This window comes from Peromyscus leucopus, chromosome 1 (assembly GCF_004664715.2).
Source record: "Peromyscus leucopus breed LL Stock chromosome 1, UCI_PerLeu_2.1, whole genome shotgun sequence".
In the NCBI taxonomy this organism is placed as follows: domain Eukaryota; kingdom Metazoa; phylum Chordata; class Mammalia; order Rodentia; family Cricetidae; genus Peromyscus; species Peromyscus leucopus.
Window position 1 is genome coordinate 49,075,139 of NC_051063.1, and position 15,920 is coordinate 49,091,058.

General features: G+C 52.9%; 1 protein-coding gene across 3 annotated transcripts in view; it reads right to left on the reverse strand.

Annotated features, from left to right (window-relative positions):
- The window catches only part of Crtac1 (cartilage acidic protein 1), a 144,107-nt gene that overhangs the window by 39,519 nt on the left and 88,668 nt on the right, over nt 1-15,920 (reverse strand). For all 3 annotated transcript variants that reach the window (XM_028888852.2, XM_028888855.2, XM_037206985.1), the window contains exons 3-4: nt 11,737-11,933; nt 1,992-2,128 (exon numbers count right to left, since the gene is read on the reverse strand). In XM_028888852.2, coding sequence (XP_028744685.1) covers nt 1,992-2,128; nt 11,737-11,933 — 334 coding nt within the window. The remainder of the gene's footprint in view (nt 1-1,991; nt 2,129-11,736; nt 11,934-15,920) is intronic.

Consider the following 15,920-nt stretch of genomic DNA (forward strand, 5'->3'; position numbering starts at 1 on the left):
GGGGACCACACTTTCAGAACCACTGACCCGTAAGATCAACCCTCCCCCCCAGGTGGGGGCTGTGGGGCCAAATGAAGTTGGCTTGAGTGGAGCTTCCAGAAAGCCTGGGTTAGAGACGTCTGTCTATTATCACTGTACCCAGAGCCAGGGTAGCCGAGGGATGAAGAGGCGTGTGCTGTTTTTGGGCAGACAGAGTTCAATTCCCAGTTGTGCCTGCCATTTATTATGTGACCAAGGTCAAGTTATTTAATTGCTTCAAGCCTTAATTTCCATATCTGTAGAAGGTGATAATGGTAGCTGGTACCTCGTGGGCTATTGTAAAGGTTCTGGAAGAGGAGTCCTGTGCACGGGACTCCATGCATGGTTAGCTGCGCAAGCGGAGGCTGCTTTTGTCTCTCGTCCTTCATCGTTGTTCTTGTGTTTCCTGTGCCACACTGCATCCCTGTCTTCTAGTTTCCACACGGGCCTTGGCCTCTCCCAGCTCATTCTTCACAATTCGTAGGCCCCAGGAATGGCCAAGGTGGTGGACTCAGAAAGCACCTTTTCCCCTGGTGGTGACCCACTGAAAGGCTTTCCCCCCAGTTCTCCAAGGCCTGGGAGGATGGAGTGAGGAGGCCCCGTGGGGAGCAGGCAGCTTCTGCACATCACCCACTGTGCTGAGGTTGCTGGCCCCTTTCCCATTGCCTCCTACACAGCCCTTTGTCTTGTGTTTAAACGCCAGTGTGTGGATGACCTTGCTGGGACATAGAGAGCATCTCTGATTAACCTTCAGCTCCTCCCTCCAGTTCTGGGGGAACTTCCTACTTAGGCCAATGTGGGAGGCTTAGCCTTGACCAGGGAGGCGGGAAGCAGGAGGCATGTGGACAAGATCCCCAGCTGTGACCAGACCTGACACCCAGGACCCTCCATGCTCTCGAGACTTTAGACCCGCCTCACTGTCCCCTCCTACCAGGCAGGAGTCCAGGTGGCATGGATTCAGGTCAGGGCTAAATGTGGCTTCACAGCCCAGCTTGGCTTCTCTTCCCAGTACCAGCTTGTTAAGAAATAAATATTTATACCTGGCACCTGCCTTCCCCCAAGGCCTGGAGGCCCCTGCTGCGAACATTCACACTGAATCCCCAATCCCTCTGTGCCATCTCAATCCAAAGTTGGAGCCTGCCCCTTCAGCCCCAGAACTGGGGCCAGAGATGCCCTACGGAGCAGGGCAGCAGCTGGGACTCCAGTGCAGTGATTATTGTTATAGAGCCGAGCAGGTGGGTGGCAGGGGACCTGGTGACAGGAGGGACAAACCACTTCTCCAGGAGTCTGTCTCGGGCTGCTGGGACCTAGCTCCTCAGGTCATGGACGGCAGACGCTCTCACCACTTCCATTCAGGCAAACCTCCCCGTGTTTTGGGTTGAACACCTCTGGGCAGGATGTACTAGGAAGGTGTTCATGGAACCACTGATGAACTAAGGTTCTAGAATATTCAGGTAACCCTACCTTGACCACTTTTGCACTCCCGTCACACCTTCAGTGTTCTATAAATGTGTACAGGAGGCCACAAAACTCAGTGCCTTCCTCACCGGGGCATTTAGTACTAGCTGAATGAATGAAGGAGCACCCCATTCGGTACTGGACTTTGCTTCATGTCCCTGATCTATTTTGGGTCCCCAGCTAAGCCATTGCTCCAAGCTGAGCCTCCGCCCTCCCCTAAGAATCTGATATTCATGATCATGAACCCTCTGTTGCTTCCACGGGGTCAGGTCACTGGGAGGGTTGCACAAGAGATAGATACGATTTCACTCAGCCTGAAGCCCTGGTTCTCAGTATTTTCCTTCTACTCTGTGTGGGACATCGGCAGCTACCAAGGTGGGACAGCCCTGGGCTCTGTCCTCAAGGTGGCTGTCACTATTCCACAAGGGGATGTCTACCTGAGGAGTCCTCTCCTGGCTCTGACATCAAGGGGTCCCTCTGCTCCTTTCCAGGCCCTCATGTGTCCCGGCACTCACCGTCCTGTCCACACAGGCCACTGAGCGTCCGGCAAAGAGGCTGGCCACTCCACGGGCCACATTGACGTCATCACTTAGGACGTCTTCCCACCGGTTATTACGGAACTTGAACAACTTGTCTGTGTACGTGGCCACACCTGGAGAGAGGAAGAAAGGATGGTGGGTGAACAGTGGGCAGAGGACAGGGAGTCTCTGGTTCTGTCTCCTGGCATTTGCCACAAGGTAGCTGGGGCCAGAGGTCAGGTGGTTAGATGCAAGGAGGTCCTCTGCAGGCAAGGCTCCTTTCTGCTCCCAGTTGTGAACTTGACTCTGGCTGGCCCCAGGAGAGAGGCTCAAGGGGAAGATGGCATGGAGCAGTGATTATAAGCCTGGGGTTTAGAATCAGTGAGCAAAATTTCCAATCTCAATTAGACCTAGATTCTAGACTTTGGGCAGGTTTCTCAGCATCTCTAAGCCTCAGTTTTCTTATCTGTAAATGGCATGGTGGTAACCACATTCAAGCTCTCTATGAGGAATGAAGGAGATGCTGTATATTAAACGCTTGGCACAGTGTCCCCTAAAGTAGCTCATATTAGGCAGAAATGATTTCCTCATTTTTTAAACTTTATTTTTATTTTATGTGCATTGGTATTTAGGATGCCAGATCCCCTGGAACTGGAGTTACAGACAGCTGTGAGTTGACATGTGGGTGCTGGGAATTGAACCCAGATCCTTTGGAAGAATAGTCAGTGCTCTTAACCACCAAGCCATCTCTCCAGTCCCTGACTTCCCCATTTTAAAGATGAGCTACTTGTTCAGATTCATACTTCATAGGCTTGGTAGTCAGTGATTCTGGGAGTGTAGATGTGAACTCAAGTGTGTTAGAGTGAGTGTGAGAATCACTGCAAGCATAAGAATGGGTAAGTGTGCAAGACTCGGGTGTACATGTGAGAGTGGACGTGGGAGCATGAATGAGAATGAGTGTGAAAGTGAGAGTGTTCAGGATGAGTTTGAGTCAGTGTGAGCATGCGAATGTGTGTAGTTGAGTGTGTCAGAATTCACAGGAGCAAGTGTGCACTGGTGGGAGACTGAGAGTGGATGTGTGAGAATACAGACAAGTGTGTGAGGGCATGCGATGGAGTGTAGATGCATGTGTGAATGTGTGCAGGTGGCACCACTGTGTACACAACCCACAGGTGGCTCCCTCAGAAGAACGCCCCCGCGAGGAGCAGGGAGGCTGACTAGTAGACATGCAGGGTACTTTCCCGTGGGGGCTTCTGAGGAGTCAGGTCTGCGCAAAGCTGCTGTGTCTTGGGAAGCACGCCGTGGTGTGTGTGTGTGTGTGTGTGTGTGTGTGTGTGTGTGTACATGTGCGCTCTTCTGCACATGCGTGTAGTCTGAGGTTCTGGAAAGTTCCTTATCCTTTTCCAGCCTCACTTTCCTCGTCTGAGAATGACAGTCATAGCTGTCCTTGCTCACAGTGTCACTGTGGCAGTCGTGTGAAGACACACGTGCGGTCTGGTCACAGTTCAGACAGGATGAGAGCACACCATGATAGCTTTGCACCCCCGTAGGGACACAGCCCCTCACTGTGAAATCCCTCGGGGCCCAGTGTGTTTAGAAACCCAGATTCTTCCTTCATCTTCTAGGAAGGAAACATGGTACGAACATTGTTGATTACATAACACCCCCAGCAGGGACTGGGGGTGGCACCCCATAATTAAACACATTAATATTTCTGCAGTGAAACATGAATATTCACATTAAGTGGGATAAATAAAGCTTATAAATAGCTCACATCAGCTCAGGACAGGTTTTGTTATCTAGTGAATTTTCTACAAACTTAAGGGAAAAAAAAGTGCTGGAGGCTTCCAGAATGTTCTGGATTTCAGATCTGTGGAAAATGACTTAGGGTGTAGCTGCTGTCACCAGGGGGGGGGGCTATGTGAGGCAGCAGCAGCTTGCCGGTGTGTTTAGACGCCGAGGGTGAGGTGGGGGGCTGGGGTGGCTTTGAAGATGGCCCCTGCAGGCCTCCAGCCTTCCCCAGCAGAGAGCAACCCTTGCCCATCTCATTCACACTGGGGCCCACTTAATGCTCCTCCCACTTCCTGAAATGACATCAAATACGTTCCACCAAAGCTTGGGCGGGCAACGTTGGTTCCTCTGAGCCACTTGGAGGAAGAATTCCACCATCCTCCAAGTCTGGGAAAGACTGCGTATCTGCCTAACCTTTGAAGCCTCTCAATAGATATCAACTTATTAAAACTTTGAAAAGATCGAAACAAATTGTCTACTTAATTTTATTGAGCCCAGCCGCTCCCAGATGTACGTGGCCATGGAAGCCTTCTTTGGAGACTGCCCATTAGCTATGCTGGCTCTGGCTCAGCAAGTCACCGTCTAGGCCGCTGAAATCTGAACAGGCTTTGGGCTCGGTAGCCAAGGAATCTGGGTATCTTGTACCGTTGGTCCGTCCTCACTGGGTCTCATGGCTTCTAGGCTCACCAGAGATGCCCAGAAGAATAAACTAATTAAGGTAAAATGTGCAACAGTGATGTGGAGCCTTGTAGATCATAAATGGGAACGGCAAAATCAATGGCAGCCCTTCTGCAGGCAGAGGCCTGGAGGCCTGGGCGACAGGAGGGTTGGGAGCCCGTGATTTAGGAAGAGCAAACGCGCTGGCAGCTGCAACCTGGGTAATTAGGTGTGTCAGGAAGACAGATAAACAGCAAGCTGTGCAGGTCGATGGCACAGGCAATAAACACCCAGCCCTGGCCCCTGGCCCAAGTCAGTGCTGAAGTGGGCCTTGCCTCCTGGCTTCTGGTAGCTGCACTTTGCCCCGGGGCCCCACACCAAAGTGGGCCGGTACTCAGAAAGAGGAGGGCTGTCAGTAATGTGGGAGGATGAAGGAAGCTCTCCTGAGTCCCTGGAGGAGACACTGAAAGAGTGGGCCCAGGAAAAGGTAGGGAGGGTCTCTGGAGGTCAGTCAGTGTCACAGAGGTGAGTCTGGGAGCTCTTAGGCACAAAGGTTGATCTTAGGGAGCCATGGACTTGTCCTTCTCTTAGCTATGACATGGGATAATGGGAATGGCTGCCTCTCCATCAGGCTGTTATAAGTTAATGTCTGCAAAGTGCTTCCAATAATACCAGCACAGGATAAGTACCATAAACAATAAGATCATCTCTGTCCAGTTCTTCCCCTTCCTCCAGGGAATTATAGGGCATGACCAGGCCAGTCCTCAACAAACCGCCTCCCAGGGGGCAACAGTGACATTAAGTTTCAAATGCCTCACAAGACTTAGTCAATGGAGAGCCAGCAGAGCAGTGACGGCCCCAGGGGACAGAGAACTAGTTCAGACAAAGCATGTGTTTCAAAAGAATGGATCAGGCCCACAGGGTCCCTGGTAGAATTCTTGGCCCCTTCTTCCTCCCTCTACCCCAGAGTGAAGAGGGAAACTCTGCAGGGCGCCTCTGCCAGCATCCTTAGCCTCCTCCAGAATCTCCCCAAGACGATTCAGGCCACACAGACAAATTGGGGCTCAGGTATCAACTCCTGTGCCTGAGGTTGCACAGCTGCTGAGCGATGGCAGTGCCCAGCTCCAAACTGGCATGATGTGGCACAGCCCTCCCCCGCACTGTTACAAGGCTCATGGGAGAAGCTCCTGGTCCTCAGCTAAGACCACGGTGAGGAACACTGGGACCCAATATTCATGAGTGTTTGTGTGTGCGGTGCATGTGTGGGTCAGGGGACGACTTCGGCTGTCATTCCTCAGGAGTTGTCCACTTTGGTTTTTGTTTTGTTTTGTTTTCCTCTTGAGACAGGGTCTCTTTCCAGCCTGGAGCATGCCCAGTGGGCTAGGTTGTCTGGCCAGTGAGCGCCAGGGTTCTGCTTGTCTCTACCTTCCTGGTGTTGGGACCTGACTTATTTATGTGGGTTCTGGGGATTGAACTCAGAAGCACTCTACTGATTCATCTCCCTAGTCCCCAGTTTTTGTTTTTGAAAACATGCTCTCATATAGCCCAGGCGATCCTCAAAATTCACTATGTAGCTAAGGATGACCCTGAACTCCTGACCTTGCCTCTGCCTCCCCAGTGCTGAGACCACAGACCAGTGTCCCAACACCTGTTTTTTCCCTTGCTCTATGGTGCTGCTCTGGCAGCCTCTCTCCAGGCACACTGCTCATTGGCCACACGGGATGAGGCACAATACAGACTGGCCAGGGAGCACCAGCTTCTGAACTCATCTTTGAAATGGGGCCCAGCTGGGACAGCTGAGAACCGGGACTCTGAATCTAAGGGAAAGTAGGCTGGGGATGCAGAGACCCGAGAATCCATTTCAGGGCGGATTGGCAGAGAAGGGTGGAGACTCAGAAATAAATGAGATGACATACACTAACATACACCCCCTGGACTTCACGGGGCACAGGAAGCTCCTGAAGACTGCAACATGGATTCTGGGCTAGCAGCTGTGGGGTCAAGCTGGAGAGAACCCGTGTTTTTCTGAGTTTCCAGCTGATCCCAAAGCTGCCAGGCCAGCATCACACCATGGGGAGTGAGGTGCCGGGTCTCTGGGTGCAGCTGGAGCCAGCCTGGCTGAAGGAGGGGTGCCTCTCCAGAGAGCAGATGGCCCATCTGCTGTGTAGGCAGGGGAGGCTGGAAGTGCAACCTGCCCAGGTCCTTCTCCTCCTCTCTAGCTGGTAACTGACACCTGGGAGGTTACCAGTGTCCCTGCAGAAGACCCTCTAGGTGCGACACAGGCCACAAGCTGTAAAGGGAGAGTCAGCAATCTGAGCGCGTGAGAGTGGAAGTTTTCACAGTGGGCTTCAGAACCCACTAGGAGCAAAGACGAGAGAAACAGACAATCCAGGGAGACCAAGCGTAATGTGTGTCTCAGACAAAGGGCTAATTTTCCTAATTTATAAAGAGGTGTTCCAGATCAATAAGGAAAGACCAATAGTCAATAGGAAAAAAAATGGGCAAAGGCTAGGAGCAGACAAGAGAGTCAAATATATAAAAATATTCTCAGCCTCACTCATTTAAGAAAAATGAAAATTAAAACTACACTTGGAAATCAATTTTTTCCCTCTCAGATTGGCAAAAACTGAAAACACAATTGATGGACCACTGTGTTGGTAAGCCTTGGCAAGTGTTTGCTCATCGGACACGGAAGCAGTGTGGTAAGCGCTGTCCCCAGGGAAGGCCATCTGGCACTCTGAGCTATGTGTGTATATATATTCCTTTGACACAGTCACTCCGTTTCTGTAAGCTTATCTTACCAATATCTGCACAATCATGGGAAATGGTGGATTGTACGAACTCCTTCATTAAGTGACATTCTTTGTAAGGAGAAAAGAATTGCAAGCAATCTCGGTGTTTCCCCATAGAGGGGTGATTCCGCTAATGATAAGTCTACACACAGGAGTACTATACAGCCATAAAAGGATGTGAGATCCTTCTGTATGCTGCTGTGAGCTAATATCCAAAGTGCATTGGAAATGCAAACGGCAGAACTGTGATCAGGGCATGCCGTGTGCACACAAGAAGGGGAGGTCTATAAGGCAGAGCTGGGCTTTTTTTTTTTTTTTTTTTTTAAGATTGATTTATTTATTATGTATACGGCATGTATGACTGCAGACCAGAAGAGGGCACCAGATCTCATTACAGATGATTGTGAGCCACCATGTGGGTGCTGGGAATTGAACTCAGGACCTCTGGAAGAACAGTCAGTGCGCTTAACCTCTGAGCCATCTCTCCAGGCCGAGCTGGGCTTTAATGGAGATATTTTAATATAGGTTCAAGCATAAGGGCCAAAATAGAGGTCCTCAGAGGAAGACAAGACACACCCAAAAACATGGCTGTACACTTTTCCAAGAGGAGTCACAGAAATAAGTGCTGGGGTGGGACCTCCCAAGGAGTCTCCAGGAATGTGGATTGCGATAGTACCATGCACACAGAAGTCGGATGCTCGCTACTGAGTGGGTGGAAAAGAAAGTAAATGAAGGCTCCATAGTTGGTACTGAGCCGCCCACCAGCACACGACCCGTCAGGGCTAGGTGGTGAAGTAGCCAGGGTGGGTCAGGGTGGGATCTCCTTGGGGAGGGCTCTGCCCATGAACTTCAGGAGGTCCCGGGCTCTGTGGAGGGAGGTTCTGGCTGCCTCTCGACCCCTCCTTGTCCTGTGCACACTCCCGTGGGAGCACCCTGGCTGGCCTTTTTCCAGGTCAGTTCAGCACTCATGGGTTTCCGGGCCTTGGCCTTCTTGGGAGTGTGGTTAGTTCTCCTCTTCTCTTGGTCCCTCTCCAGTTCTCCAGCCTTGAGCCAAGCCCCATTGGGACCCCCATCTGCCACAGCATCACCCCATGCTGTCAGGGCTGTTTGGCAAATGCAGTGCAAAGGAAGATCTTTTCACCCTTGATTCCAGTTGTCCACTCAAGAGTCTGTATTTGATGCTAAGTGAGAGGCACCTCCATGGGTTCCGGAGTACTAAGTGACAAAGAGCCGGACAGAGCTAGCCTACGACCCCCTTTCAGACAGGAGTGAGAAGCAGGAAGGCAAATAAGCCAGCTAAAGATACAGGGCATCATTTGAGATGAGGTGCTGAGAGAGACCTTATTTGAAGGGTGAGTCCGGAAAATCAGCAGGAAAAGCATTCCAGGCGGAAAGAACAGCAAGTTTGAACTTCAGGCAAAGATGTAGAAAGTCAGAGAAATGGGGGAAGGCTAGCCCAGCAATTTGGCTACACCGGGAAGGGTGGCAGGTAACCAGAAGGACCTTGAATATGGTCTTGGAGCCTCTGGAGGCAGGAGTTTGTCAGGTCCGTATGGTTCCTGTTGTACAGATGAGTGAACACAGAGGGGTCAAGATCTTGTCTAAGGTCACCCAGGAAAGTCTGCATGGGTTGACTCCCAGAGGGCATTGCAGGCACCCAGGCACTTCCAGGGACTTCAGTACTAACATCCCGAAAGCTGGCTGAGGGAGAGACACTGTCAACACCCCACAGGCCACGTGACTTCGCTGGCTGGCTAAGGCTCCCAGAGAAGCTCTCAGGACCGCCACAGAGGGCAGGGTGGCGATGGCTGAGTGCTGTCTGGGCTGGACCCAAGGAAGTGCTGACATGGCACAAATGTCCCTGCTCCATGCCCACCCCCTGTTGATGAATCAATGGATCACTCAACTACAAAATTAACTCAAACCCACAGACATCCCTCAAACCCACAGAAGGTCATCGGGAGGTGTGCACTCGGGGCTGAGGCCGCTGGGCACTGCTGTCCTTGCCTCTGCCCCTCCAGGTGTCCTGGTACCCCTCTCCTACGGCCAGGTCTTCTGTGTGGCCTGCCTCCCCCTGACATCTCTTTTGGCTTTCCTCTTCTGAGGCAGTGGCTCATTCACCTTCTCTTCCTGAGACTTAATTATTATTCAATTTTAATTAAGCTCCTGGGATAGTAAAGACCTGGCTGGGGCCACTGGGAGTCACACAGTAACCAGTATAGGGGCATTCTCTCATGGGTCTTAGAGATCAGGGACTGGGAGAGGATGCCGGATGCTGAGAGAAGCTGCAAGCTGTACCGGGAAAAACACAGACCTCTGGAAGACGGACTCCTGTGTTCCACACACTGAGGCATCCTCGGTGCCTAGAACAGTGCTGGCACATAGTAGGTGGTCACTAGCAATTTGTCTGGGAAATGGGTACATCTGTGGGGGACCCTCACTGTTTGGCTGACACAGAACTGGCATGATTCCCAGGTAGTGACCATCGTCTTGGGCTGCAGCGTAGACTTGAGAGTTGAGTGCCACAGTCTGATAAGGGGTCCTAGCCTACTTCCAGCCTGATCTGAATGTGCCAGCTCAGCGGGAGGCTGTCACACCCCCTCCCCAGGAAACTCTACAGAGCCTCTACCCTGGGATTGACAGTGAGTGCTCTAAGAATGGGAGGGGCTGCTGCCTGGGAGACAGCCCTAGGGTCTCCTCCAGGTGCTTCGGCTTGGGGGAAGCTGTTCCCTTCTCTGGCATCCTGCCGGTAGAGCCCAATTAGGGCAGTTGTCCCTGTTCCTGCTTCCTAGCCTTCCAGGGCCTTCCTGGGGACCTGTCCCTTCTGCAGGCATCCTAGACTCTGCTCTTTTCCTGACCTTGCCCCACATTAAAGAGTTGATCAGCCCATCAATTAATCGCGTCCTAATCCAATCTCAGCTTGGTGGAGAGAGGGCAGTAAATCCAGCTGGGTAATCATGCCCTGATATTTGTGTTGGGATAATTACCATCTCTCAGGCCTCACTCGGTGGCAAGATGAGATGAAAACCCATAAAACACCACTCGGGGCTGTGGCTCATTGTTTCTTGGCGGCACAAGACTGGCTACCAGCCAGCCAGCCCGCCCACCCCAGCCCCTGGCACAGGGCTCCAACCTCTTTACCTCCCATTCATGCAACTGGCTGAATTCAAACTCCAGGGGCAGCCTGGGCTGGATGCTGGATTGGGACTGGCAGCGGGGGAAAGTCTGTGTGTGTTGATGGGGGGTGTTGTGGGGCAAGGTCCCGTAGCCAGGCACTGTAGCCTCCCAGGACCTTGGAGAGCTCAGGACGGTGCTTGTTTGTGGAAATCTGAACCACAGGTTAGAGCAAGAGTCTGTCCTGTGCATACCCAACCTCACCTCTAGGGGGTGCTGTGGTTGAGGATGCTCTATAGATGTTACAGGAGTGGGCTTATTAGTGAGTACGGTTTAGGTCTGAGAAAATGTGGGTCAGGGGTAAGGGTCTGCAGCCCCAAGAATATAGCCCCTAACTTCTGAGATCCTGAGTATCTACTGTAGACAGGTTCCCTGGGGACAGAGGGTTGAGAAGAGCTGTAGCATGTCTTGATGCAAAGGATAGATTGGGGTGGGACCCTGGGTTTGAATCTAGGGACTTCAAGGTGAGTAAGCTTCTTAGCACCCCAGTTTCTTCCATGTAAGACTACGGATTCCTTCTTAGTCAGAGTGCTGTGGGCAGCCTGAAATAAAGCTCTGAGGGCTGGGGGTCAGGGCCTGGCACACATGAGGTTTTCTTTATATTAGCCACCACCACTGACGGACACATCAGTTTCCCTGTGGTCTCTGGGCCATCTTCGCCTGGTAGCCCAGGAGCAGTCAGAAACAACAGGCTCATCCCTAGACCTGAGGAGCCAGAATGCATTAACAGAGACCCCCAGGTAACAGGGATGATGCACGGGGCAGTATGAAAAGAGCTGGAGGAGGCTCTGAGAACTCAAGGTCAGCCTCTCTCAGAGTTGCGGCCCCATCACTGCCCTGACATCCAGAGGCTCAGTCTGCCACCTCAGTGGGAGAAACCCTTGCACTAGTCTAAAAGCTGACAGGCAAACTCTAGGACTACAAAGCATTTGAGAAAGGCCTAGGGTAGCATGGGACTGACCCAGGGACATCTGTTGACTTCAGAAGTGGCGTAGGGGAGTGGGGATGAGCTGGAGGACCAGTGGTGGGATGGCAGGAGGGGAGGAGGGGAGGAGGGGAGGAGGGGAGGGGGCAGGGTGTCTTAGGCTGCAGGAGAAAAGGATGACCAGTCTGAGGGAGAAGATTGTCTTTTTTTCATGCCCCTCTGTCCCTGTCCAGGGTCCCGAGGATGAAAATTCAAGCCCCATCACAGGAGATGAAGGCTCATCCTGGGGTCTCTGCCCAGCACAGGGAGATCCTGGAGGCAGCAGAGAGCAGCCTGAGAAAGGACTGTCAGAGAAGAGAAGAGGTAGCTGGGGCAGGAAGAAGACCGGCAACCTGACCCTCACCTGAGAAGGCGTTATTGGTGTTGAGAAAGTAGATTTCCTCATGGCCATCCCCGTCAATGTCACAGGCTGTGACCCCAATGGCATTCCCCTGCCGGTCCCTCAGTGCGTAGTAGGGTGAGCTGCGCTCATCGGCTGCAATGTTCACTAGCCGCTTCTGGGCTCGGTCGTACTTCAACACCAGGTTGGGGCCGTTGTACCTGGAGAAGGAACAGGGAGAGGATTTTGAGGGTGAGTGGCTGGGTCCACCCAGCTCGCTGGAGCAGGGCAATGGGCTCAAAGTCCACTGCAGCTCCGTGTAACTTGGTCCCTGGCATGCACAGGAAGGAGCCTTGTCTCAGGAAGCTCAGAAAGAAAGTGAGGCTGGAGAAAAGTGCATCAGAGTCATGTAGAATACAATCCCAGGGTCAGGCTGGTTGAGGGGACTGGGAAGCTAGGGACAATCCCTAAACTAAGGGCCTGGCTGAAGAAACACCTCCCGGACATTTACTTCGTCCATTTTACCATAAAAGGCGATTTCCCACTGATGACCTCATTAACTTAACATTAACAACCTGACAGCTAAGAAAATCCTGGTGGAGGCTGGCATGGGAAGCCATGCTGCTACTCACTCACTTCACAGAGGAGAAACAGATGAGGTCCGTCAGAGAAACTGAGGCTCAGAGAGGTGGTGAGTGCTTCCTGAGGGCAAACAGTATCAGGTCTGCCTGATCAGTGAGGGTGCCTGTGCCCAGGCACCCTTCTGCTCTCCCAGGAGCACCCCTGTGAGTGGTCCCTGGAGAAGCCTGTGTTGTTGTTGAGAGCTGAGACAACTGTCTGCTAGTAGGAACCACCAGCTCTGTGGCACCCGGGATGACAGACGACCAATGCATCCGGGGGTTACCAGGCAAACCTGCTGGATCTTCTTCTAGGGAACTGGGACAGAGTTTGAAACTGCCTGTCTCTCCTGAACCCATGCAGCCTCCTAGTCACACCAAAGCCCCAGACATGCATCTGTTTTAGGGACTTTGCCCTTGCTGTACACTCTCCATGTGGGATGCTGGTCTAGACAGCCGCACAACGGGCTCCCCCCCCCCCCCGCCTCCCTCAAGCCTCCTTATGATCTGTACCTCTACCCACTTCCTCCTCGTCCACTGTCCCCAACTTGCCCACAGCTCTACCAGTCTGTCTTCTTCCTCTTCCCCTGCTCTCTCTGGTTCCACTGGAATGTGGGCTCCACCAGAGTAGAACCTTTCCTCCATGTTGTGCTCTACTACCTAGAACAGCACCTGGCACACAGTAGGTGCTCAGCAAATATTTACTGGGTGAAATCTCTGAGCTCGCATCCAAGTCCTGTGGGCTCAAGGGTCCCACATTCAGTGTCTTCCCATTACCTTTCCAAATTGAGGGTACCCAAGATTTTCCCAGGTGGCATGGCCAAGCAGGATGCCTTGTGCCCAGAATAGTGACCCGCCAGGATCGCCAGAGAAACCCACACGCCCCATTCACTGGGGCCTGGGGGCTGACCTGTGTTTACAGTTGAGTGCGCCTACCATGAGAAGTGGGGCGCTGACTTAGATGACCCAGGGAAGACAGACGGCTCGCCTAGGTCTTCGGGAGACATTTTAGTCCTGGATCAGATCCAACCTGGCCTTCTCCTTTGTCACCAGAAGCCAGTGAAGTCTGGGGGATGCTGGTGGCTGGCCAAGAGCCTTCTGGCACCCATAGAGAGAAAGGGGAGATGGAGCTCATGGGGGCTGAGTCAGCATCCGGTGAGGGGAGGGTGTGCCATAGACACCTTGATGAAGTGTGTCTGGGAGCTGAACATCAAGGGCGCAACGTTACCTTTAAAGACACGTCGGGGTGGGAGACAGAACGCTTGGGTTCCAGCACTGTCAGCAGCTGGATCCGACCCCCCGGGGTGTGACTTTTGAATGCTAAATACTGGTCCTGAAAGTCCCAGGCCCTCCGCCCTTCTATCACACTATGTCCACCTTGTCAGACCACAGTGTTCACCGGATGTCGGCCTCGCTAAGAGGACCGCCATTCATTGTCTTGTTCGAGCCCCACATAACCCAGACAGGAAAAGGTAGGGGGTGTTTCAGAAAAAGAAACTGAGGGTCAGAGAGGCCAAGTGAGGTCCAAGGTCTCACAACCTGTGGGTAGCCACTGGGCTTCTCTCTTCAGGGCAGGAATTCCATGCTCTTTCCCTGCTGCCTGTGATGCCACCGCCCAGTCCTGTCCATGTTTATTTCCCTGGTAGCTTCCCCAAAGTCGTGGCTCTGAGGAATGAACACGAGCTTCACGTGAGGCAGCGGCGGAGGTAAAAAGAACCGTACATTGCAACAGCACTCTACATCGTTTGCAAAGTGTTTTCCGCTCTGAGACCGCTGCTTCATGGAGGCCCCAACTGCTGTAGTTAGGGTGGTGGCCTGGCTCCAGACTCCACTCTTCTCTCCTGTAGGATAGAAACTGGACCAAACGAGGAGACCGCGAGTGTGGCTCCGGGGCGTGCATCTGGACCTGCCCTCTCACATTACACCAGAACGTTCCCATGTAGAGGCTTTCTATCTTACACTTGGCGATCCCCAAGCTGGAGTGGGACAGCCCGGCAAGTCTGTGAGCCCAGGGGTCTGACTAAGCTTACAAGATGGGCAAAGCCAGTGTCCTTCTCCCGAGATGGGGAGGGGGGGAGGGAGAGTCTCCACACAATGTTCAGCATTGATACCCTCTTTACCCTGCTGCCTCTTGAGTGTCCCAGATGTTTGCCATGCCCTGGAGCCACCCAGCAGGAGGGGAGGGAACATGGCCTCTCCACATGTTGGAAGCTAGCCCTTTTATCCTGAATCTGGGATAATCTGGAGTGGGCACACGCTCTTTGATCCTATGAAGTGGCCCTTGTACATCTCTTCTTGGAAGATCATGGGGTGCTAGTCTCAGGGTGCCTCCTGTGGGGATTGTGGGGAGAAGTAGATAGGCTGGGTCAGTCTTGGTTGTTACACAGTTAGCACATGTCATGGGACCTCCCCAAACCTACATGGGCATTGGAAGAGGTCTGACAGTCTGGTCACACCTCCCCAGGGATCACAGACATGAAGTCTGTTCTGAGGTGGGGTTCTGAACAATCTCGGGGCAAGGCTGTGTTGGAGCCATGCTCCCTGTGGCCAGCCTTTCCCTCCCGTCAGGCCACCCTGGGCTGGCCCTATGGCCCCACAGCTGTTGTTCCCAGCGCCCCCACCCCCAGGAAAAGCTCCCACCCCTCCAGAGAGCTGTTGTTACAGCTTGCTTCCTCGCCAGCCCCCGAAGATGGCCTGCCCTTTCTGGCTGCGCCTGTGTCTTTGTTCAGCTGCAGCCACTTGCTCCGTGGGGAATGTTCTCCCCACCCTCCCGGCCCCTTCCTGTGTGGAGTCTACTCCACCTGCCAGACTAGATGTGACCTTCTCTCTTCCGGATACCCTGCAGTGTCTTTGCCTTGGCCTGCTCTTGAGAGGGCAGAGGTGTCTTTCCACATCCCTCCCTTCATTAAGTGCATGCTGCTGGAGTCCAGACGGCTGTGAGTCTCTGCGTGTGCGATGCCTAGAGCATGCAGCAGCAGAAGGTACTCACAAACAGAACACAGGGATACAGGGTTAGGGGAGAGGGGGAAGAGGGGTAAGGGTGAGGAGGAAAGGTGAGGGGGTAGAGAGTGTGTGTGGAGGTGAGGGGTAGGGATGGGAAGGCGAGGGGTGAGAAATGAAAAGTGAAGGAATGAGAGGCGGGGGTGTAAGGATGAAGGTGATGGTACGTGTGGATGTTAGGGTGGTGAGAGGTGAGGGGGTGAGGAACGGAGGTGGAGGGTCAGGATGAGACAGGAAGGTTTAAGAGAAGGGGAGTGAGGGGACCAGGGGGGTGAGTGGAGGTGATGTAGTAATGGAGAGCAAGGTGTGTGTGTGTGTGTGTGTGTGTGTGTGTGTGTGTGTGTGTGTGTAGACGTAACCAACCATCTTATTAAATAAGAAACACAGAACCAATGTAAAGAAGAAAGCCAAGAGGTCAGAGCTCAGAGCTAAAACCTTACCCTTCCTCCTGCGGTGGTCCTACCTCTCCGAAAGAGGCCTACTTCCTGTGTGTTTGTCTTTATGTAGTCTTTCTGTTCTGCCTTCCCATTGGTTGTAAACCCAAACACATGACTGCTTCGTCACTGCCTGTCTGTAGAGACTTCCAGGTCT